Here is a 26,020-nt window from a genome sequence, read left to right on the forward strand (position 1 = left end):
GCATCTTATTTTTACTCGATTTGCTTCAAACTTCACCAGAATAATGTCAAAACACGGCCGATGTAAAACTGTGAAGGGAATATTGATATCTAAAATTATGTTGCCATGGCAACGTGTCAAAGTTGAAAATTCGTTTCTGGTGATTTTGAGGCAGATAACATGTTTAAAATGTCATGAAACTCAACACACATATCCATTTTAATGATAGTTAGACACTGGAAAAAGCTCATAAACGGGCGTGGAAGAGGCACTCTATAGCGCCACCTTTTGTCAAAAATGGGGGGGTTAGTTTTAGCTACAGACACCAAACTCAGTACATAAATTGTACTTATTAATCCGGACAACTTTCTAATTTACAGTCATTAGCTACGACCAACAGGACGTCGGCTATATTTATTTTAATGTGGGTTTTTTTTTAAAACGGGCTGTAAACAAATTCATACTCCTCCAAACAGAAACACGGAAATCACACCAAACATTTTTTCTCATGATGCCAAAATACTGAAGATGCTAAATTGCGGACGGATTTAGGATATCTTGAACGATGATTTAATGGCAATTTATTAAAGTTACAGTAAAAAATTTTTTTTTTTTTTTTTTTTTTATCTTTTAAGAGCAGCTTCCAAACACTTCATAAAAAATTACATACACAGAACAATACAGTCTGAGGATATGTGATTAATTTCATGAATTTACAATACACTATGCAGAGGAGAAAATTTAAAAACTATCAGACAGTTGTTACAATGCTTCTATGAGTGAGAGATCCCTGCCAGCCTGCAGCTGAGTGAGGGGTGGGGGTGGGGTGGGGTGTGAGTGACTGTGTGGATTGAGGAGCTGGGTGAGAGAGAGAAAGAGAGAGAGGGTCTGTTTTTTTTAAATCTTTAAAAAATGCTTATAAAGCATTAAAGGTTTTCATAACACTTTATAATTAAGTCTCATTTGTTAACAGTAGGGAATGCATTAATTAACATGAACTAACAATGAAAAATATAATTTTTTACAGCATGTTAATTCTTCATTGATAGTATGAACTTACAATGAACTAACAATGAACAAAATATTTTTAATGTTAGAAAAATAGTCATGTTCAAAAGAGAAACTTTAAAATTTAATAATATATTAACACATTTTGGAATTAATATTGATCAACATTAAATGGAATATAATTATGAATGATTATATATATATAATGATAGCTACAGACACCAAACTTGGTACATAAATTGTTCACATTAAGCCGGACAACTTTCTAATTTACAGACATTAGCTACGACCAACAGGAAGTCGGCTTTTTTTTTTATGTGTTTTTTTTTTTCAAAACGGGCTGTAAACAAATTCATACACCTCCAAGCAGAAACCACAAATTCACACCAAACACAGAACAAGACAGTCTGAGGATATGCGATTAATTCCATGAATTTACAGTACACTATGGCGAGAAGAGAATTTTTAAACTTATCAGAGTTCTCCTGTCTCTGTGCTTCTAATGTGTGCGGTAGGTGACTGGGTGAGTGACTGACTGTGTGAGTTCAGTGAGTGTGGAGGGGGAGAGAGAGAGAGAGAGAGAGAGAGAGAGTCTGTTTAAACTTCTCAATAAAATCCTTAAAAAATGCTTAAAGCATTAAAGGTTTTGATAACACTTTATAATTGAGTCTCATTTGTTAACAGTAGGGAATGCATTAATTAACATGAACTAACAATGAAAAATATATTTTTTAAAGCATGTTAATTCTTCATTGATAGTATGAACTTACAACGAACTAACAATGAACAAAATATTTTTAATATTAGAAAAATAGTCATGTTCAAAAGATAAAACTTTAAAATTTAATATATTAACACATTTTGGAATTGATTTTAAACATTAAAACATTGATTTCAACATTAAATGGTATATATTTATTAATGATGTAAATTAACAACAGTTAAATAATGTTGTTTTTTAACATTGGTTAATTCACAAATAACATTAAATATTAACAATATATTTTTTACTTTATTCATTTGTGTTAGAAAAAAATATTCATTTTAGTTAATGGAAAAATAAATCATTAAAAAATGCTTATAAATCATTAAAACCTTTGGTAACTATAATAATTTCTCATTTGTTAGCATTAGTAAATGCATTAACTAACATCAACTACCAATGAAAAATATATTTTCATAGAATTTAAAGTTTTATATGTTGTTCTGTGTGTGTGTGTTTCACAGAGTTGATGGTTTGGATTAACCCTTTAATTGCCGTATCCCTTAAAACCAAACTGCCAGAGGGTTACTGTGATGCTTGTGCTCGCTGGGCACCGTTTTATCGATGCCACCGGGGTGGCGTATGCTGACGGCTTGGGCCCGTCATCGCTGCTCGCAGCTATATTTATTTTTATTTTTTTTTATTTTTTTTTTTTTTATTTCAATCATCCGGGCACTTTTGGGGGCCTTAACGTGCCCGAAAACTCTCGAAAATTGGCACGCACGTTGGAACCTGCGGCCATTAGGACGCCGCTTAGGCTGGGACCCGGGCGTGGCACAGGGGCTCTACGGCGCCCCCTGGAAAATTGTCAGAAAGCTTGATGTATAGCTCACACATACTTGCACGTATTCATATGAAACTCGGTACACATATAGAACTCATTGAGCCGAACAACTTCCGCGCAGCATGTCATAGGCTCCGCCCAACAGGAAGTCGGCTATTCAGGGCTGTTTAAAAAGCGCATGCTCTGGAATTTGATATACTCCTCTGAGGATTTCCATACGATTGCCACCAAACTAGGTGAACATGATCTCAAGACATTGGGGACGCTAAATTGCGAAGATATTTTTGATATGTCGAACGGTTTGCCCGTGGCGAGGCGATGAAGTTATGGCGAAAAATGAGACCCAGGAAATGCCTAATAACGTCCACATACATTGTATGATGTATATCAAACTTCAGTGATTTGTTCGTTGTATGATGCCGATCGGATAGATGTGACTATTATGACTGAAAGTTATAGCGCCACCAACTGGCTGTAGGAAGTGTGTCGTTTTCAAAATGCTTTGAATTCAGCATCTTCTTTTACCTCGATTTGCTTCAAACTTCACCAGAATAATGTCAAAACACGGCCGATGTAAAACTGTGAAGGGAATATTGATATCTAAAATTATGTTGCCATGGCAACGTGTCAAAGTTGAAAATTCGTTTCTGGTGATTTTGAGGCAGATAACATGTTTAGAATGTCATGAAACTCAACACACATATCAGTATTAATGATAGTTAGACACTGGAAAAAGCTCATAAACGGGCGTGGAAGAGGTACTCTATAGCGCCACCTTTTGTCAAAAATGAGGGGGTTAGTTTTAGCTACAGACACCAAACTCGGTACATAAATTGTTCTTATTAATCCGGACAATTTTCTAATTTACAGTCATTAGCTACGACCAACAGGAAGTCGGCTATATTTATTTTAATGTGGGTTTTTTTTAAAAACGGGCTGTAAACAAATTAATACTCCTCCAAGCAGAAACACGGAAATCACACCAAACATTTTTTATCATGATGCCAAAATACTGAAGATGCTAAATTGCGGACGGATTTAGGATATCTTGAACGATGATTTAATGGCAATTTATTAAAGTTACAGTAAAAAAGATAATTTTTTTTTTTTTTTATCTTTTAAGAGCAGCTTCCAAACACTTCATAAAAAATTACATACACAGAACAATACAGTCTGAGGATATGTGATTAATTTCATGAATTTACAATACACTATGCTTAGGAGAAAATTTAAAAACTATCAGAGAGCTCTTAGACTGCTTCTGAGTGAGAGATCCCTGTCAGCCTGCAGCTGAGTGAGGGGTGGGGTGGGGTGGGGTGTGAGTGACTGTGTGAGTGACTGTGTGGATTGAGGAGCTGGGTGAGAGAGAGAAAGAGAGAGAGGGTCTGTTTTTTAAAATCTTTAAAAAATGCTTATAAATCATTAAATAAGGTCTCAATTCTTAACATTAGGAAATGCATTAATTAACGTGAACTAACAATGAAAAATATATTTTTACATCATGTTAATTCTTCCATGATAGTATGAACTAACAAAGAACAATTTTTTTAAAGCATTTATTAATCTTTTTAATGTTAGAAAAATAGTCATGTTCAAAAGATAAACTTTCAAATGTAATAATATATTAACACATTTTGGAATTAATATTGATCAACATTAAATGGTATATAATTATTAATGTTTATATATATATAATGATAGCTACAGACACCAAACTCGGTACATAAATTGTTCTTATTAATCCGGACAACTTTCTAATTTACAGTCATTAGCTACGACCAACAGGAAGTCGGCTATATTTATTTTAATGTGGGTTTTTTTTTTAAACGGGCTGTAAACAAATTCATACTCCTCCAAACAGAAACACGGAAATCACACCAAACATTTTTTCTCATGATGCCAAAATACTGATGATGCTAAATTGCGGACGGATTTAGGATATCTTGAACGATGATTTAATGGAAATTTATTAAAGTTACAGTAAACAAGAAAAAACATTTTTTTTTTATCTTTTAAGAGCAGCTTCCAAACACTTCATAAAAAATTACATACACAGAACAATACAGTCTGAGGTTATGGGATTAATTTCATGAATTTACAATACACTATGCGGAGGAGAAAATTTAAAAACTATCAGAGCTGCTTTTGAGTGAGAGCTCCCTGCCAGCCTGCCTCTGAGTGAGAGCTCCCTGTCACTGCTGCTGAGTGAGGGGTGGGGGTGGGCTGTGAGTGACTGTGTGAGTGACTGTGTGGATTGAGTGTGGATTGAGGCAGTGGGTGAGAGAGAGAAAGAGAGAGAGGGTCTGTTTTTTAAAATCTTAAAAAAATGCTTATAAATCATTAAAGATTTTGATAACACTTTATAATAAGGTCTCATTTCTTAACATTAGGAAATGCATTAATTAACGTGAACTAACAATGAAAAATATATTTTTACAGCATGTTAATTCTTCCATGATAGTATGAAATAACAAAGAGCAATTTTTTTTAAAGCATTTATTAATCTTTTTAATGTTAGAAAAATAGTCATGTTCAAAAGATAAACTTTAAAATTTAATAATATATTAACACATTTTGGAATTAATATTGATCAACATTAAATGGTATATAATTATTAATTTGTATATATATATATATATATATATGATAGCTACAGACACCAAACTCGGTATATAAATTGTTCTTATTAATCCGGACAACTTTCTAATTTACAGTCATTAGCTACGACCAACAGGAAGTCGGCTATATTTATTTTAATGTGTGTTTTTTTTTTTTAAACGGGCTGTAAACAAATTCATACTCCTCCAATCAGAAACACGGAAATCACACCAAACATTTTTTGTCATGATGCCAAAATACTGATGATGCTAAATTGCGGACGGATTTAGGATATCTTGAACGATGATTTAATGGCAATTTATTAAAGTTACAGTAAAAAAGAACACTTTTTTTTTTTATCTTTTAAGAGCAGCTTCCAAACACTTCATAAAAAATTACATACACAGAACAAGACAGTCTGAGGATATGTGATTATTTCATGAATTTACAATACACTATGGCGAAAAGAAAATTTTCAAACTTATCAGAGTTCTCCTGTCACTGTGCTTCTAATGTGTGCGGTGGGTGACTGGGTGGGTGACTGACTGTGTGAGTTTAGTGAGTGTGGAGGGGGAGGGGGAGAGAAAGAGAGAGAGAGAGAGGGTCTGTTTAAACTTCTCAATAAAATCCTTAAAAAATGCTTATAAAGCATTAAAGGTTTTGATAACACTTTATAATAAGGTCTCATTTCTTAACATTAGGAAATGCATTAATTAACGTGAACTAACAATGAAAAATATATTTTTACAGCATGTTAATTCTTCCAGGATAGTATGAACTAACAAAGAACAATTTTTTTTTAAAGCATTTATTAATCTTTTTAATGTTAGAAAAATAGTCATGTTCAAAAGATAAACTTTAAAATTTAATAATATATTAACACATTTTGGAATTAATATTGAACAACATTAAATGGTATATAATTATTAATGTTTATATATATATATATATAATGATAGCTACAGACACCAAACTCGGTACATAAATTGTTCTTATTAATCCGGACAACTTTCTAATTTACAGTCATTAGCTACGACCAACAGGAAGTCGGCTATATTTATTTTAATGTGGGTTTTTTTTAAACAGGCTGTAAACAAATTCATACTCCTTCAAGCAGAAACACAGAAATCACACCAAACATTTTTTCTCATGATGCCAAAATACTGAAGATGCTAAATTGTGGACGGATTTAGGATATCTTGAACGATGATTTAATGGCAATTTATTAAAGTTACAGAAAAAAGAGAACTTTTTTTTTTTTATCTTTTAAGAGCAGCTTCCAAACACTTCATAAAAAATTACATACACAGAACAATACAGTCTGAGGATATGTGATTAATTTCATGAATTTACAATACACTATGGAGAGGAGAAAATTTAAAACTTATCAGAGTTCTCCTGTCACTGCTTCTAATGTGTGCGGTGGGTGACTGGGTGAGTGACTGACTGTGTGAGTTCAGTGAGTGTGGAGGGGGAGAGAGAGAGAGAGAGAGGGTCTGTTTAAACTTCTCAATAAAATCCTTAAAAAATGCTTATAAAGCATTAAAGGTTTTGATAACACTTTATAATTAAGTCTCATTTGTTAACAGTAGGGAATGCATTAATTAACATGAACTAACAATGAAAAATATATATTTTACAGCATGTTAATTCTTCATTGATAGTATGAACTTACAACGAACTAACAATGAACAAAATATTTTTAATATTAGAAAAATAGTCATGTTCAAAAGATAAAACTTTAAAATGTAATAATATATTAACACATTTTGGAATTGATTTTGATCAACATTAAATGGTATATATTTATTAATGATGTAAATTAACAACAGTTAAATAATGTTGTTTTTTAACATTGGTTAATTCACAAATAACATTAAATATTAACAATATATTTTTTACTTTATTCATTTGTGTTAGAAAAAAATATTCATGTTAGTTAATGGAAAAATAAATCATTAAAACCTTTGGTAACTATAATAATTTCTCATTTGTTAGCATTAGTAAATGCATTAACTAACATCAACTACCAATGAAAAATATATTTTCACAGAATTTAAAGTTTTATATGTTGTTCTGTGTGTGTGTGTGTTTCACAGAGTTGATGGTTTGGATTAACCCTTTAATTGCCGTATCCCTTAAAACCAAACTGCCAGAGGGTTACTGTAATGCTTGTGCTCGCTGGGCACCGTTTTATCGATGCCACCGGGGTGGCGTATGCTGACGGCTTGGGCCCGTCATCGCTGCTCGCAGCTATATTTTTTTTTTTTTTTTTTTTTTTTTTTTTTTCAATCATCCGGGCACTTTTGGGGGCCTTAACGTGCCCGAAAACTCTCGAAAATTGGCACGCACGTTGGAACCTGCGGCCATTAGGACGCCGCTGAGGCTGGGACCCGGGCGTGGCACAGGGGCTCTACGGCGCCCCCTGGAAAATTGTCAGAAAGCTTGATGTATAGCTCACACATACTTGCACGTATTCATATGAAACTCGGTACACATATAGAACTCATTGAGCCGAACAACTTCCGCGCAGCATGTCATAGGCTCCGCCCAACAGGAAGTCGGCTATTCAGGGCTGTTTAAAAAGCGCATGCTCTGGAATTTGATATACTCCTCTGAGGATTTCCATACGATTGCCACCAAACTAGGTGAACATGATCTCAAGACATTGGGGACGCTAAATTGCGAAGATATTTTTGATATGTCGAACGGTTTGCCCGTGGCGAGGCGATGAAGTTATGGCGAAAAATGAGACCCAGGAAATGCCTAATAACGTCCACATACATTGTATGATGTATATCAAACTTCAGTGATTTGTTCGTTGTATGATGCCGATCGGATAGATGTGACTATTATGACTGAAAGTTATAGCGCCACCAACTGGCTGCAGGAAGTGTGTCGTTTTCAAAATGCTTTGAATTCAGCATCTTCTTTTACCTCGATTTGCTTCAAACTTCACCAGAATAATGTCAAAACACGGCCGATGTAAAACTGTGAAGGGAATATTGATATCTAAAATTATGTTGCCATGGCAACGTGTCAAAGTTGAAAATTCGTTTCTGGTGATTTTGAGGCAGATAACATGTTTAGAATGTCATGAAACTCAACACACATATCAGTATTAATGATAGTTAGACACTGGAAAAAGCTCATAAACGGGCGTGGAAGAGACACTCTATAGCGCCACCTTTTGTCAAAAATGAGGGGGTTAGTTTTAGCTACAGACACCAAACTCGGTACATAAATTGTTCTTATTAATCCGGACAATTTTCTAATTTACAGTCATTAGCTACGACCAACAGGAAGTCGGCTATATTTATTTTAATGTGGGTTTTTTTTTTAAAACGGGCTGTAAACAAATTAATACTCCTCCAAGCAGAAACACGGAAATCACACCAAACATTTTTTATCATGATGCCAAAATACTGAAGATGCTAAATTGCGGACGGATTTAGGATATCTTGAACGATGATTTAATGGCAATTTATTAAAGTTACAGTAAAAAAGATAATTTTTTTTTTTTTTTATCTTTTAAGAGCAGCTTCCAAACACTTCATAAAAAATTACATACACAGAACAATACAGTCTGAGGATATGTGATTAATTTCATGAATTTACAATACACTATGCTTAGGAGAAAATTTAAAAACTATCAGAGAGCTCTTAGACTGCTTCTGAGTGAGAGATCCCTGTCAGCCTGCAGCTGAGTGAGGGGTGGGGTGGGGTGGGGTGTGAGTGACTGTGTGAGTGACTGTGTGGATTGAGGAGCTGGGTGAGAGAGAGAAAGAGAGAGAGGGTCTGTTTTTTAAAATCTTTAAAAAATGCTTATAAATCATTAAATAAGGTCTCAATTCTTAACATTAGGAAATGCATTAATTAACGTGAACTAACAATGAAAAATATATTTTTACATCATGTTAATTCTTCCATGATAGTATGAACTAACAAAGAACAATTTTTTTAAAGCATTTATTAATCTTTTTAATGTTAGAAAAATAGTCATGTTCAAAAGATAAACTTTCAAATGTAATAATATATTAACACATTTTGGAATTAATATTGATCAACATTAAATGGTATATAATTATTAATGTTTATATATATATAATGATAGCTACAGACACCAAACTCGGTACATAAATTGTTCTTATTAATCCGGACAACTTTCTAATTTACAGTCATTAGCTACGACCAACAGGAAGTCGGCTATATTTATTTTAATGTGGGTTTTTTTTTTAAACGGGCTGTAAACAAATTCATACTCCTCCAAACAGAAACACGGAAATCACACCAAACATTTTTTCTCATGATGCCAAAATACTGATGATGCTAAATTGCGGACGGATTTAGGATATCTTGAACGATGATTTAATGGAAATTTATTAAAGTTACAGTAAACAAGAAAAAACATTTTTTTTTTATCTTTTAAGAGCAGCTTCCAAACACTTCATAAAAAATTACATACACAGAACAATACAGTCTGAGGTTATGGGATTAATTTCATGAATTTACAATACACTATGCGGAGGAGAAAATTTAAAAACTATCAGAGCTGCTTTTGAGTGAGAGCTCCCTGCCAGCCTGCCTCTGAGTGAGAGCTCCCTGTCACTGCTGCTGAGTGAGGGGTGGGGGTGGGCTGTGAGTGACTGTGTGAGTGACTGTGTGGATTGAGTGTGGATTGAGGCAGTGGGTGAGAGAGAGAAAGAGAGAGAGGGTCTGTTTTTTAAAATCTTAAAAAAATGCTTATAAATCATTAAAGATTTTGATAACACTTTATAATAAGGTCTCATTTCTTAACATTAGGAAATGCATTAATTAACGTGAACTAACAATGAAAAATATATTTTTACAGCATGTTAATTCTTCCATGATAGTATGAAATAACAAAGAGCAATTTTTTTTAAAGCATTTATTAATCTTTTTAATGTTAGAAAAATAGTCATGTTCAAAAGATAAACTTTAAAATTTAATAATATATTAACACATTTTGGAATTAATATTGATCAACATTAAATGGTATATAATTATTAATTTGTATATATATATATATATATATGATAGCTACAGACACCAAACTCGGTATATAAATTGTTCTTATTAATCCGGACAACTTTCTAATTTACAGTCATTAGCTACGACCAACAGGAAGTTGGCTATATTTATTTTAATGTGTGTTTTTTTTTTTTTAAACGGGCTGTAAACAAATTCATACTCCTCCAATCAGAAACACGGAAATCACACCAAACATTTTTTGTCATGATGCCAAAATACTGATGATGCTAAATTGCGGACGGATTTAGGATATCTTGAACGATGATTTAATGGCAATTTATTAAAGTTACAGTAAAAAAGAACACTTTTTTTTTTTATCTTTTAAGAGCAGCTTCCAAACACTTCATAAAAAATTACATACACAGAACAAGACAGTCTGAGGATATGTGATTATTTCATGAATTTACAATACACTATGGCGAAAAGAAAATTTTCAAACTTATCAGAGTTCTCCTGTCACTGTGCTTCTAATGTGTGCGGTGGGTGACTGGGTGGGTGACTGACTGTGTGAGTTTAGTGAGTGTGGAGGGGGAGGGGGAGAGAAAGAGAGAGAGAGAGAGGGTCTGTTTAAACTTCTCAATAAAATCCTTAAAAAATGCTTATAAAGCATTAAAGGTTTTGATAACACTTTATAATAAGGTCTCATTTCTTAACATTAGGAAATGCATTAATTAACGTGAACTAACAATGAAAAATATATTTTTACAGCATGTTAATTCTTCCAGGATAGTATGAACTAACAAAGAACAATTTTTTTTTAAAGCATTTATTAATCTTTTTAATGTTAGAAAAATAGTCATGTTCAAAAGATAAACTTTAAAATTTAATAATATATTAACACATTTTGGAATTAATATTGAACAACATTAAATGGTATATAATTATTAATGTTTATATATATATATATATAATGATAGCTACAGACACCAAACTCGGTACATAAATTGTTCTTATTAATCCGGACAACTTTCTAATTTACAGTCATTAGCTACGACCAACAGGAAGTCGGCTATATTTATTTTAATGTGGGTTTTTTTTAAACAGGCTGTAAACAAATTCATACTCCTTCAAGCAGAAACACAGAAATCACACCAAACATTTTTTCTCATGATGCCAAAATACTGAAGATGCTAAATTGTGGACGGATTTAGGATATCTTGAACGATGATTTAATGGCAATTTATTAAAGTTACAGAAAAAAGAGAACTTTTTTTTTTTTATCTTTTAAGAGCAGCTTCCAAACACTTCATAAAAAATTACATACACAGAACAATACAGTCTGAGGATATGTGATTAATTTCATGAATTTACAATACACTATGGAGAGGAGAAAATTTAAAACTTATCAGAGTTCTCCTGTCACTGCTTCTAATGTGTGCGGTGGGTGACTGGGTGAGTGACTGACTGTGTGAGTTCAGTGAGTGTGGAGGGGGAGAGAGAGAGAGAGAGAGGGTCTGTTTAAACTTCTCAATAAAATCCTTAAAAAATGCTTATAAAGCATTAAAGGTTTTGATAACACTTTATAATTAAGTCTCATTTGTTAACAGTAGGGAATGCATTAATTAACATGAACTAACAATGAAAAATATATATTTTACAGCATGTTAATTCTTCATTGATAGTATGAACTTACAACGAACTAACAATGAACAAAATATTTTTAATATTAGAAAAATAGTCATGTTCAAAAGATAAAACTTTAAAATGTAATAATATATTAACACATTTTGGAATTGATTTTGATCAACATTAAATGGTATATATTTATTAATGATGTAAATTAACAACAGTTAAATAATGTTGTTTTTTAACATTGGTTAATTCACAAATAACATTAAATATTAACAATATATTTTTTACTTTATTCATTTGTGTTAGAAAAAAATATTCATGTTAGTTAATGGAAAAATAAATCATTAAAACCTTTGGTAACTATAATAATTTCTCATTTGTTAGCATTAGTAAATGCATTAACTAACATCAACTACCAATGAAAAATATATTTTCACAGAATTTAAAGTTTTATATGTTGTTCTGTGTGTGTGTGTGTTTCACAGAGTTGATGGTTTGGATTAACCCTTTAATTGCCGTATCCCTTAAAACCAAACTGCCAGAGGGTTACTGTAATGCTTGTGCTCGCTGGGCACCGTTTTATCGATGCCACCGGGGTGGCGTATGCTGACGGCTTGGGCCCGTCATCGCTGCTCGCAGCTATATTTATTTTTTTTTTATTTTATTTTTTTTTTTTTTATTTCAATCATCCGGGCACTTTTGGGGGCCTTAACGTGCCCGAAAACTCTCGAAAATCGGCACGCACATTGGAACCTGCGGCCATTAGGACGCCGCTGAGGCTGGGACCCGGGCGTGGCACAGGGGCTCTACGGCGCCCCCTGGAAAATTGTCAGAAAGCTTGATGTATAGCTCACACATACTTGCACGTATTCATATGAAACTCGGTACACATATAGAACTCATTGAGCCGAACAACTTTCATGCTGCATGTCTTAGGCTCCGCCCAACAGGAAGTCGGCTATTCAGGGCTGTTTAAAAAGCGCATGCTCTGGAATTTGATATACTCCTCTGAGGATTTCCATACGATTGCCACCAAACTAGGTGAACATGATCTCAAGACATTGGGGACGCTAAATTGCGAAGATATTTTTGATATGTCGAACGGTTTGCCCGTGGCGAGGCGATGAAGTTATGGCGAAAAATGAGACCCAGGAAATGCCTAATAACGTCCACATACATTGTATGATGTAGATCAAACTCCAGTGGTTTGTTCGTTGTGTGATGCCGATCGGATAGATGTGACTATTATGACTGAAAGTTATAGCGCCACCAACTGGCTGCAGGAAGTGTGTCGTTTTCAAAATGATTTGAATTCAGCATCTTATTTTTACTCGATTTGCTTCAAACTTCACCAGAATAATGTCAAAACACGGCCGATGTAAAACTGTGAAGGGAATATTGATATCTAAAATTATGTTGCCATGGCAACGTGTCAAAGTTGAAAATTCGTTTCTGGTGATTTTGAGGCAGATAACATGTTTAGAATGTCATGAAACTCAACACACATATGAGTATTAATGATAGTTAGACACTGGAAAAAGCTCATAAACGGGCGTGGAAGAGACACTCTATAGCGCCACCTTTTGTCAAAAATGGGGGGGTTAGTTTTAGCTACAGACACCAAACTCGGTACATAAATTGTTCTTATTAATCCGGACAACTTTCTAATTTACAGTCATTAGCTACGACCAACAGGACGTCGGCTATATTTATTTTAATGTGGGTTTTTTTTTAAAACGGGCTGTAAACAAATTCATACTCCTCAAAGCAGAAACACGTAAATCACACCAAACATTTTTTCTCATGATGCCAAAATACTGAAGATGCTAAATTGCGGACGGATTTAGGATATCTTGAACGATGATTTAATGGCAATTTATTAAAGTTACAGTAAAAAAGAGATTTTTTTTTTTTTTTTTATCTTTTAAGAGCAGCTTCCAAACACTTCATAAAAAATTACATACACAGAACAATACAGTCTGACGATATGTGATTAATTTCATGAATTTACAATACACTATGCTTAGGAGAAAATTTAAAAACTATCAGACAGTTGTTACAATGCTTCTATGAGTGAGAGTTCCCTGTCAGCCTGCAGCTGAGTGAGGGGGTGGGGGTGGGGTGGGGTGTGAGTGACTGTGTGGATTGAGGAGCTGGGTGAGAGAGAGAAAGAGAGAGAGGGTCTGTTTTTTTTAAATCTTTAAAAAATGCTTATAAAGCATTAAAGGTTTTGATAACACTTTATAATTAAGTCTCATTTGTTAACAGTAGGGAATGCATTAATTAACATGAACTAACAATGAAAAATATAATTTTTTACAGCATGTTAATTCTTCATTGATAGTATGAACTTACAATGAACTAACAATGAACAAAATATTTTTAATGTTAGAAAAATAGTCATGTTCAAAAGAGAAACTTTAAAATTTAATAATATATTAACACATTTTGGAATTAATATTGATCAACATTAAATGGAATATAATTATTAATGATTATATATATATATATAATGATAGCTACAGACACCAAACTTGGTACATAAATTGTTCACATTAAGCCGGACAACTTTCTAATTTACAGACATTAGCTACGACCAACAGGAAGTCGGCTTTTTTTTTTTTATGTTTTTTTTTTTCAAAACGGGCTGTAAACAAATTCATACACCTCCAAGCAGAAACCACAAATTCACACCAAACACAGAACAAGACAGTCTGAGGATATGTGATTAATTCCATGAATTTACAGTACACTATGGCGAGAAGAAAATTTTAAAACTTATCAGAGATATCCTGTCACTGCTTCTAATGTGTGCGGTAGGTGACTGGGTGAGTGACTGACTGTGTGAGTTCAGTGAGTGTGGAGGGGGAGAGAGAGAGAGAGAGAGAGAGAGAGAGTCTGTTTAAACTTCTCAATAAAATCCTTAAAAAATGCTTAAAGCATTAAAGGTTTTGATAACACTTTATAATTGAGTCTCATTTGTTAACAGTAGGGAATGCATTAATTAACATGAACTAACAATGAAAAATATATTTTTTAAAGCATGTTAATTCTTCATTGATAGTATGAACTTACAATGAACTAACAATGAACAAAATATTTTTAATATTAGAAAAATAGTCATGTTCAAAAGATAAAACTTTAAAATTTAATATATTAACACATTTTGGAATTGATTTTAAACATTAAAACATTGATTTCAACATTAAATGGTATATATTTATTAATGATGTAAATTAACAACAGTTAAATAATGTTGTTTTTTAACATTGGTTAATTCACAAATAACATTAAATATTAACAATATATTTTTTACTTTATTCATTTGTGTTAGAAAAAATTATTCATTTTAGTTAATGGAAAAATAAATCATTAAAAAATGCTTATAAATCATTAAAACCTTTGGTAACTATAATAATTTCTCATTTGTTAGCATTAGTAAATGCATTAACTAACATCAACTACCAATGAAAAATATATTTTCACAGAATTTAAAGTTTTATATGTTGTTCTGTGTGTGTGTGTTTCACAGAGTTGATGGTTTGGATTAACCCTTTAATTGCCGTATCCCTTAAAACCAAACTGCCAGAGGGTTACTGTGATGCTTGTGCTCGCTGGGCACCGTTTTATCGATGCCACCGGGGTGGCGTATGCTGACGGCTTGGGCCCGTCATCGCTGCTCGCAGCTATATTTTTTCTTATCATTACTGTCTCTTTTTTTGTGGTTCAGAGATCATAGAGCGTGTGGCGGAGGGTCGCTGGCCGTACCTGCGTCCACTGCTGTGTCCTCAGAGCCACAGTGATGAGTTGGGACAGTTGATGCAGCGCTGCTGGTCAGAAGACGTCAATGAGAGGCCCGACTTCAACCAGATTAAAGTACTGCTCCGCAAGAATAACCGGTACCTGAAACACAAATCAGTTCATACACAAGAGCTCAAATGACAAATGAAATAGAACTTTTTTTTTTTACATCAACAAGAATGAAATTTGGTCACGCTTTATCACACTTTAGACCATTTCTCACCATTAACTAACTAGCAACTTTTGTCTCTATAAACTGCTAATTTGCTGCTTATTAATAGTTAGTAAGGTAGTTGTTAAGTTTAGGTATGGGGTAGGACTGTGGGATCTAAAATATGGACATCCAAAATAAGGCATGAATATGTGCTTTATAAGTAATAATAAACAGCCAATATACTAGTAATAAGCAACTACTAATTAGTAAGAATTGGTCCTTAAAATAAAGTGTTACCTGAAATTTATATGCATATGGAAATATATGTTAATAACAGGGTTTTTGTTTTTTTACATCTTGTAACTAGACGCTGTTTATTTTTCATACATTTTAGTCACCCTGTTGGTTTAGTGCAGTTTATCTACGTTTTGACAATGCATTTTTTTTAAAAGCACTTTAATATAAGAAGTCTGTTAAATGATTTGTATTAGTCAATAAAAAACTGCATGTGTAATAATAATAATAATAATAATAATAATAATAATAATACATCATTATTATGCCATTCATCTGCAAAGTTCTACCGTCTATATCAGGCATCCTCAAATCTGGCCCACTCCTGCAGAGTTTAGCTCTAACCCTGATCAAACACACCTGAGCTGCTAATCAGAGTCTTCAAGATCATTAGAAAATCACAGGTAGGTGAGTTTGATCAGGGTTGGAGCTAAACTCTGTGGCAGATTGGGCAGATTGGACCTCCAGGCAAAGATTTGAGGAACCCTGGTCTATATAGGCTGTGTCCAAATTCAGGGTCTGCATCCTCCTTAGGATCCTTCCTACCCGGTTGAAGGAGGAGGGATCCTCCGACGTCCGCAAAACCTGGAAGTCGGTGTTTGTGAATTTGGACAGCCTACCCTTCTTTCAGTTCCCTCCCTTACCCGTTGCTCATATCCTGTTGCCTAGCAACCGTGACAGCGCCAAGCAAGAAGCGGGAAAATGGACAAACAAAGAGTTATTCTCCTCATTTTAATTCTTTTGGAAGAAATAAAGCAATTAAATAAATTTAATACTTTCTTTGCTCGTTGTCGGAGAGTTTTTTATATCAGACTACAAGACAGTCACATCCAGGTAAGCCATTATAGCCTATTTTTATTTGTTTTTAAGTATTCTACTAATTTCTCCTACAAATTCATTGAGCCGAAGCATAAACTTTAGCTTGTTTTGTCAGAGAAACTCCTCTCCCACTCCGCTACCGCTCGCTTCGTCCGCCATTACGCTCTGCCGAAAAGAATTATGGGATAGGTAGGACGGGAAAGGATCCACCACACCCATCCTTCCAATTCGGGGAAAAGGAGGACGTATTTGTGGGCCGCATTTGAAGGATCCTACGAATTTGGACAGCCTTCGTCGCGGCGCTGTGACGTAACATCCTTCAAATGAGTACTCCGAAGGATGCAGACCCTGAATTTGGACACAGCCATAGTCTCCTAATTCAGTGGTTCTCAATTCCACACCTGATTGAGATCATCAGCTCGTTAGTTCAGTTCAGGGTTCTCTCCCCTAACAAGCTGATGATCTCAATCAGGTGTGTTAAATAAGGGAGGCATGCAAAATATGCAGAGCAGGAGGTCCCCAGGACTGGAATTGAGAACCACTGTCCTAATTAATATGAGGCAATAAAATGGCATGTATAATATTAATCACAAAAACAACATTAACAACCAAAAATAATAATAATAATTATTATTATTATTATTATTATTGGGAAAAAATAGAAAAGTGTTGATTTAATTGACACTGAATGCAGTTTCATAATTATGTGCAAGGAATAGACCACTTTTAAAATTTTATGCACTGATTTGTGGACAAAATTGCAATTCTGTGGGATAGTATGTGAGCATAATGGAGCTAGGAGTACTATGCTCTTATCTGTAGTAAAACCAGTCAACTAAAATATCATTTTAAATAATATTTGTATTAGTTAATATTTTTTTTTAATCATTGTTTACATAATAAACCTTGTGTATTATGGGGGTTCAGTTGATCTTTTTGTGCCTCCACTGCCAGTGCTGCAGTGATCTATGGAAGCCTGTTTCCGCCACTGAATAAAAAATTAAAAAGGTAATTGCGACTTTTTATTTCACAATTCTGACTTTTTTTCTCATAATTGAGTGATGCAAACTCGCAATTCTGACATTTTTTTCTCAGAATTGCGACTTTATGTCTCGCAATTGCAAGTTTATATCAAAATAAAGAAATAAAGTCGGACCTGCAAGAAATAAACTCGCAATTCAAACTTTTTTTCTGATATAAAAAGTCGCAATAACCTTTTTTTTTATTCTTTATTCAGTGGCGGAAGCGGGCTTCCATAAGTGATCAGACACACATTCATAACTCTTTTCTCTGCCTCATCTTCTCTGTTTTGGCCTCAGGGGATATGGTTCCAACATCCTGGATAACCTCCTGTCCCGTATGGAGCAGTATGCCAATAACCTGGAGGAGCTGGTGGAGGAGAGGACGCAGGCGTACCATGAGGAGAAGCGTAAAGCTGAAGCTCTGCTCTATCAGATCCTCCCACAGTGAGTCCCAATGTTTCAAGTTTCCATCTTGCAATTCTGACCTTTTTTTTCTGAATTTTGAGATATAATCTCAGAATTCTGACTTTCTTTCTTGCAATTTCAGATTACATCTCACAGTTCTTGTTTTGTATCAAAATTTTGACTTTGTTCTCGCAGTTGTCAGAATCGCAGGATATAAACTAAAAATTGTGGGGGAAAAACTCAGAATTGTGTGATACGTATATTCTCAGAATTGTGAGAGAAAAAAATCTGCAATTTGCTTGCTTGCTTGTTTATTTTTTGTTTATTTGTGTGTATGGCAGAGACAGATTTCCAAAGTGAGGTGTTTATAATGTTACACATCATTTGTAATAAATACTTTCAAATTTTCTATTCACCAAAGAATCTTGAAAAAATATATCATGGTTTCCACAATAATATGAAGAAGTTTTAGGTAACACTTTATTTTAAGGTGTCCATAATACAGAGTAATTAACTATTTAAGTACTTAGTAGTAGCCGTTGTACTTACATGCAATAAAATGTACTTACCATGTAACTAAGTTATGGAACAGCCTGTAATTACAGTTTGTAATTATGTAGATGTAATAGGCCGAGTCTGTTACACAGCTACTTGTGTAACAGATGTGTTGCAGACATTATACAACCTAATTACAAATGTAAGTACACAGGCATAAGCTACTTAAAATAAAGTGTATCAAGATTGTACTTAAGTGTACTTCATGTGTATCTATACTGTACACCTTATCCAGCTCCACCTTAGTTTGATTTAACTCACCAGTATACACCTTAAATACATGTAATACATTTCTAATTACATTACAATTACAGAATATTACACAGGCTTAAGCTACTTAAATTAAAGTGTATCAAGATTGTACTTAAGTGTACAAGTTGCTGTGTAACAGACTTGGTCTGTTACATATGTGTAACAGTAGCTGCCTATTACATTAACATAATTACAAACTGTAATTACAGGCTGTTCCATAACTTAGTTACACGATAAGTACATTTTGTTTCATGTAAGTACAACGGCTACTACTAAGTACTTAATTAGGTAATTACTCTGTATTATGACACCTTAAAATAAAGTGTTACCAAGTTTTCTGCATTGATAAGAATAAATTACATATATGAATATAAATATATACATGTAATATGCTGTATGTGTTTGTATTTATATATACATAATAAATATACACAATACACACACATGTACTGTATTATGTAAACAAACTTTTATTTTGGATGCGATTAATCACTAATCATTTGACAACACTAATTACATTTTTGTAATGTGTTTTGTTTCAGCTCAGTGGCTGAGCAGCTGAAGCGAGGTGAGATGGTGCAGGCAGAAGCCTTTGACTCAGTCACCATCTACTTCAGTGATATTGTGGGCTTCACCGCATTATCAGCCGAAAGCACACCGATGCAGGTTAGAAACCCTCTGTAAAGGGGTAATTCAGTAAACGCTCCTCAAAAAAAATGTATAGGCTAATTCTGTTATTTTCTTACTGTGACTATCGTGAGTGCAGTATTGAATTATAGCTGATCTATTTGTCGATTTGCACCCGCCACAGGTGGTGACGCTGCTGAATGATCTCTACACTTGCTTTGATGCAATCATCGACAATTTTGACGTGTACAAGGTAATTCCAGATAGTCATTACTTTCACTCCCTGTTCAACAACACAAGTGCTCGATTAGCTTAAAGAGATAGTTCACCCAAAATGAAAATTTGTCATCGTTTGCTCACTCTCATGTTGTTTCAAACCTGTATGAATGTTGAGCACAAAAGAAGATATTTTGAAGAATGTTGGCAACCAAATAGTTTCTGGTAGCCATTGAGTTCCATTGTGTTTTTTTCTGTACTATTGAAGTTAATGGCTACCGTCAACTGTTCAGTCACACACATTCTTCAAAATGCCTTCTTTTGTGTTCAACAAGTATCAAAACAACAAGTGTTCAACAAGTATCCTTTTAAGTGTTTCTCACAGTCTCTGCCCACCACTGAGCCAAACGATGTGTTTTTGTGTGGCGCCCCCAGGTGGAGACCATCGGTGACGCCTACATGGTGGTGTCAGGCCTTCCTGTGAGGAACGGGAAACTGAACGCACGCGAGATCGCCCGCATGTCTCTGGCTCTGCTGGAGGCCGTTCACTCCTTTCGAATCCGCCACCGACCCGACCAGCAGCTCCGCCTACGCATTGGCATCCACAGCGGTGAGGATCACGGGTCATGAAAGTGTTTAATAGAGAACAGTCTGGCCTCTCTGAGGACATATCTGTTTGTTGATGGCTGACTAATGGGGAGCTTTGACTGATGGTTATGTGTGTGTGGGTGTGTGTTTTCATGTGTCCAGGCCCCGTGTGTGCAGGGGTGGTTGGTTTGAAAATGCCTCGGTATTGTTTGTTTGGCGATACCGTCAACACAGCTTCACGCATGGAATCCAATGGAGAAGGTGAGGCGCCTCCAGACTTGTGAAAGGGTTGTATTCCACACTTCTGATCATTTTGCACCCTCTTTCTGACATGTGGAATTGATCAATTTTTTACTGCATCTTTAAGCCTTCTGTATGTAAATGATCTCTGTTATGATTGGCTAACCACTTTGAATGTAAAAGCTGCATCTTTTGGATGATTGATTTGAACTAGTCTGGCATTTGAGTGAACTTTGAGTAAAACTGTGCAGTCGGGAATAATAATTTCCATATAAATATAGTATAGTGATATAGTAATAAACAGCAGCATTTAAAGAAGGATTTATTTCAGTACAAAAACAGTTGTATGTATAAAATGCCATGCTTGAACTCCTGGCAACACTTGAGAAAGAGAAGTTTGCTTTATTGTATTTAATATGCACTTCAAGTGTGCTTCAAACTTTAGAAGTATATTTTAAAAAAAAAACTGTACATAGAGATAATGTACTATTAATTAAATAAAATTAAAGAAGCCTTAAAGAAGTACACTTATTTGAATGTATTGACTATCATATTTAATTAAGTAGATGATTATAATTGTAACTGTTATTTGATATTAAATTTAAAGTTAATATATTTTAAATGTACTAAATTGCTACTTCATTATTACAGATGTGTAATTACTAATATATTTAAATACATGACATAGAAACTTTAATAGAAATGACATTAAAGTATATTTTAGTTTACCATAAAATCCATTTCTGAATATATAAATGTAGTTGGTCACACTGTGTATTAATGTGCTGATAGTTCTGACATTAAAACGGTGCCTGCGTTTGTGCAGCTAAACTTACATCAATTAGAATTTATCATAAGAAATTATAAGTTGTATTTCTTCTTCTAGCGATATAATATAATTAACTTTAGTCACAGTATTTAAGGCTGATTATATGTTATTTAATTTGATGTAAACTAAAATGACACAGTAAGGGAAAGAAATGCAGAGAAAAGTGTGTGTGATTATTTTATCATCTACTATACACTGATTTCTCCCCCATCAGCCCTGAAGATCCATGTTTCAGAGGCCACACGGGCCGTCCTGCAGGAATTCAACTGCTTCCAGCTGGAGCTCAGGGGAGATGTGGAGATGAAGGGAAAGGGACGGATGAGGACGTACTGGCTGCTGGGAGAGATCAGCTCCGATAATGCCTAAAAACTGACACACAGAGAGAAAGAGCAATGCACCAGAGAGGAGAGAACAAAACAAACGCATCTAAACAAGTACTGGGATAGTGTGGGACCACCGGGATGAAGGAAGGTTTCTTCAGAAAAAGACCTGACTTAGAAAATAATGTTTCAAAACTGGGTCTTGTTCATCTTTAATTTCCCAAAAACGTCACGTTATTGCTTCATGGGAATCTAGCGGTGACTTTTTTTGCCAAGTAAACTCAAACGGAAAAAAGTATACTTGAGCAGAATCATTTAACACACCATAAGTGTGACTGAATCGAGTGTTTAAGGGTCTCGTAGAGTTTTGAATTGTGTTTAGTGATAGGTCTTCGTCCAGATTTCTTTTAAGCAGTCATCATGAGTCCTCTGGGTCTGTTTGTTGTCATTCATGTTATTGGTCACACAGAGACACAGTGCTGTAGTCACTCTAGTTTTTTAGCCATGTTCTCGATTCCTCCTCTTTGATGCAGGTCAGTTCAGATCTCTTCTATCTGCCAAAACTGATCCAGTCAGCAGAGGGTTTTGAACCGTAGATAAAAGTTACGCACAGAAGAGAAATAATAATAAATGGCAAGTATGGTTAAGAAAGCATAGAAATGTACAATTGTGGATTTTGTTCTCAGATCTCAAGAGCATTCCCTTCAGAAATCCACATATGTTGATGTTGCAATAGTGTTTCAGAGAAACCAGCACAGGGATATTCTTGTCTTCATTTAATAGCTGGATTTACTTTCCCCTTACTGTCATCAAGAAACACCAACACTTTTAACTTCCAGAATGTGAGATATTTCCAGATGGAACTTGATGTTATCCACTGGGATTTAATTTGTGAATTCGGAGATTCCACTCGGATCCATTCATTTGCTTAAGAAAGTTTAAGACATGAACACAGTTATTCAGCAAGGATGCATTAAAATGATCAAAAGTGACCGTAAACACATTTTTAATGTTACAGGAGATTTGTTTCAAATAAATGCTGTTCTTTTTAACTTTCTATTCATCAAAGAACCTTGAAAAAAATGTCACAGTTTCCATAAAAATATTAAGCAGCATAATGGTTTTCAGCATTGATAATAATAAGAAATGTTTCTTGGAATCAGCAAATAAACTTATTAGAATGATTTCTGAAGAATCATGTGACACTGAAGACTGCAGTAATGATGCTGAAAATTCAGCTTTGTATCACAGGAATAAATTACATTTTGAAAATATATTCAAATAGAAAAGAGTTATTTTAAATTGCTATAATATTTCACAATATTACATTATACTGTATTTTTGATCAAACAAATGCAGCCTTGGTGCGCATAAAGAGACTTGTGAAAACATCTTATCAACCCCAAACCATTGACCAGTAGTGTAGACTGTGTCAAATATCCCTCTATATCATCATTTCTATACTCTTTTGTAATATTGAAGAACTATTGAAAAATATTGAAGAACAAAATAAGTGTGACACACAGCTATAATAAGATAACACTGGTAATGATGCAAACAGCAAAATGTGTACTTCCTTCCAATCAAAGCTGCTACCACTTTATTTACCACCATCAACATGTCTACATCATACACCTTTTAATATTTATCAGCTCTCGATGTTTTGAAGATCATAGCAGATTTGTCCTTGATCTTCATCTTCATTAATGTGTACTCAGTATTTTCTCATAACATGAAACAGCTTCCTGTTGCACACAACAAAATCTCAGCTATGCCCAATTCCACCCAGCATGAAGTTTAAGATCAAGTTAAATCACATATTTCTCCCCCATTCGGAAAACTCACACAGATTCTTTTGTTTTGTAAGGTGTCAGTTCACCTGTGTCTAAGCTTAGATAATGAGGATGTGGACAGAAGCTTTCCCTGCTGCGATGACACCTGCTGAGCCATCGAATCTCACCGGGTCAGTGTCCTCTGGGATGGCTGTAACATTTTAGTGTAATCCGAAATCTTTGATCCACTTCCTGTGCTGATGACTGCATACAGTACATCCTGAGAAGAAACAGTCCAACGATTATCTGGTGGCATTAAAAGCTTTAATCACGCCGCTCTATTTTTGAAATAAACATGAATGTCTGGGCCAGATGTAAATAAATGCAGTGTTTCTCCACATCACTTATCTTCTGCTGTGACAACTGTCAGTCAAACTGTAGCAATGCAGCACGAGGACGTGACAGCGGACGTCCTGTGTCATGAGATCCTGATTGATAATGTCAGATGTACAGTCTTTAAGCAGCAGCTCTGTTGGGAGGGCATGAATAATGATTGTATTGATTAATCTGTCCTCTATGTGTGGTTAGAATAGTTGGGTCTGTGGGGGATATTTGTATGCATTACTACAAAGTCTTTAAGTGAAGTTTAAATTGATTATTGTGTTTTTTTTATGTTTGGGGGGAGGGGGTATTATGTAAAATAAACACATTAAAAACACTGAGCCATCTTCACTAATTCTTGTGCTTTTAATGGTGTACAGTAATGTGGTATTTGTCTCACAAAGTCAGCCTTTTAAAGAATAATGCATCTAAGAGGCAAGCACTGCTATATTAGCACTGTTCAATTATATTTTGGCAGGTAGAAACCATTTATATTGGGGTAAATTGTCATGTGTAGTTTCTGTTCACCAAAACAACCTTTGTTTTCCATTTTTGCAGTTTCTTAAATATATGAATTGTTTTATTGTTAAAATATATTTACTTATTAACGATCAACAAATGTTTACTGTATATTGAAAGTATGCAGAATAATATAATGTGTTAATATGTCACAATATAAGGAATTGCTGCTTTTCATATTACAGGTACATCTAAAAAAATTAGAATATTGTGAAAAAGTTCATTTTTTGTTGTAACTTATTTCAAAAAGTGAAACTTTCATATATTTTAGATTCATTACATGTAAAGTAAAATATTTCAAAAGTTTTTTTTTTAATTTTGATGATTCGAGTTTATAGCTCGTGAACGTCAAAAATAAGTATTTCAAAATATTAGAATATTTACATTTGAGTTTCAATTAATGACCTTCCCTACAGTATAAATTCCGGGTATCTCTTGTTCTTTGAAACCACAATAATGGGGAAGACAGCTGACTTGGCAAGGATCCAGAAGACGAACACTGACGCCCTCCACAAAGAGGGTAAGTCACAGAGGGTCATTACTGAAAGCTGTGGCTGTTTACAGAGTGCTGTATCAAAGCATATTAAATGCAAAGTTGACTGGAAGGAAGAATTTGGGTAGGAAAAGGTGCACAAGCAACAGGGATGACGGCAAGCTTGAGAATACTGTCAAACAAAGCTGATTCAAACACTTGGCAGAGCTTCACAAGGAGTGGACTGAAGCTGGAGTCAGTGCATCAAGAGTCACCACGCTCAGACGTCTTCAGGAAAAGGGCTACCAAGCCACTTCTGAACCAGAGACAACGTCAGAAGCGTCTCACCTGGGCTGTGGAGAAAAAGAACTGGACTGTTGCTCAGTGGTCCAAAGTCCTCTTTTCAGATGAAAGTCAATTTTGCATTACATTTGGAAATCAAGGTCCCAGAGTCTGGAGGAAGACTGGAGAGGCACAGAATTCATGTTGCTTGAAGTCCAGTGTGAAGTTTCCACAGTCAGTGATGATTTGGGCTGCCATGTCATCTGCTGGTGTTGGTCCACTGTGTTTTCTGAAGTCCACAGTCAATGCAGCCATCTGCCAGGAAGTTTTAGAGCACTTCATGCTTCCTTCTGCTGACAAGCTTTATGGAGATGCTGATTTCATTTTCCAGCAGGACTTGGCACCTGCCCACACTGCCAAAGGTACCAAAAGCTGGTTCAATGACCATGGTGTTACTGTGCTTGATTGGCCAGCAAACTCGCCTGACCTGAGAATCATAGAGAATCGTCGTCGTCGTCGTGACGTATTGTCAAGTATGGTGACCATACATACTCGAAATTGTCACCATACTGGTGACATACTCGAAATTGGTGCTCTGCGTTTAACCCATCCAAGTGCACACACACAGCAGTGAGTAGTGAACAAATGCACACACACACACACACACACACACACACACACACACGGAGCAGTGGGCAGCCATGCTGCAGCGCCCG

At 34.8% G+C, this 26,020-nt stretch overlaps 1 protein-coding gene across 1 annotated transcript in view; it reads left to right on the forward strand.

Annotated features, from left to right (window-relative positions):
• Positions 1-24,384, forward strand: part of LOC306847666 (atrial natriuretic peptide receptor 1-like) — a 157,048-nt gene extending 132,664 nt beyond the window's left edge. Inside the window, exons 16-22 of the mRNA XM_079381751.1 lie at positions 15,487-15,655; positions 18,144-18,290; positions 19,601-19,724; positions 19,870-19,938; positions 20,337-20,511; positions 20,652-20,750; positions 21,773-24,384. Of these exons, the coding sequence (XP_079237877.1) occupies positions 15,487-15,655; positions 18,144-18,290; positions 19,601-19,724; positions 19,870-19,938; positions 20,337-20,511; positions 20,652-20,750; positions 21,773-21,924 (935 nt within the window). The 3' untranslated portion in view covers positions 21,925-24,384. The remainder of the gene's footprint in view (positions 1-15,486; positions 15,656-18,143; positions 18,291-19,600; positions 19,725-19,869; positions 19,939-20,336; positions 20,512-20,651; positions 20,751-21,772) is intronic.
• The last annotated feature ends 1,636 nt before the right edge of the window (positions 24,385-26,020 follow it).

The sequence above is a fragment of the Barbus barbus genome, assembly GCF_936440315.1.
Source record: "Barbus barbus genome assembly, chromosome: 27".
NCBI classification, from domain to species: Eukaryota; Metazoa; Chordata; class Actinopteri; order Cypriniformes; family Cyprinidae; genus Barbus; species Barbus barbus.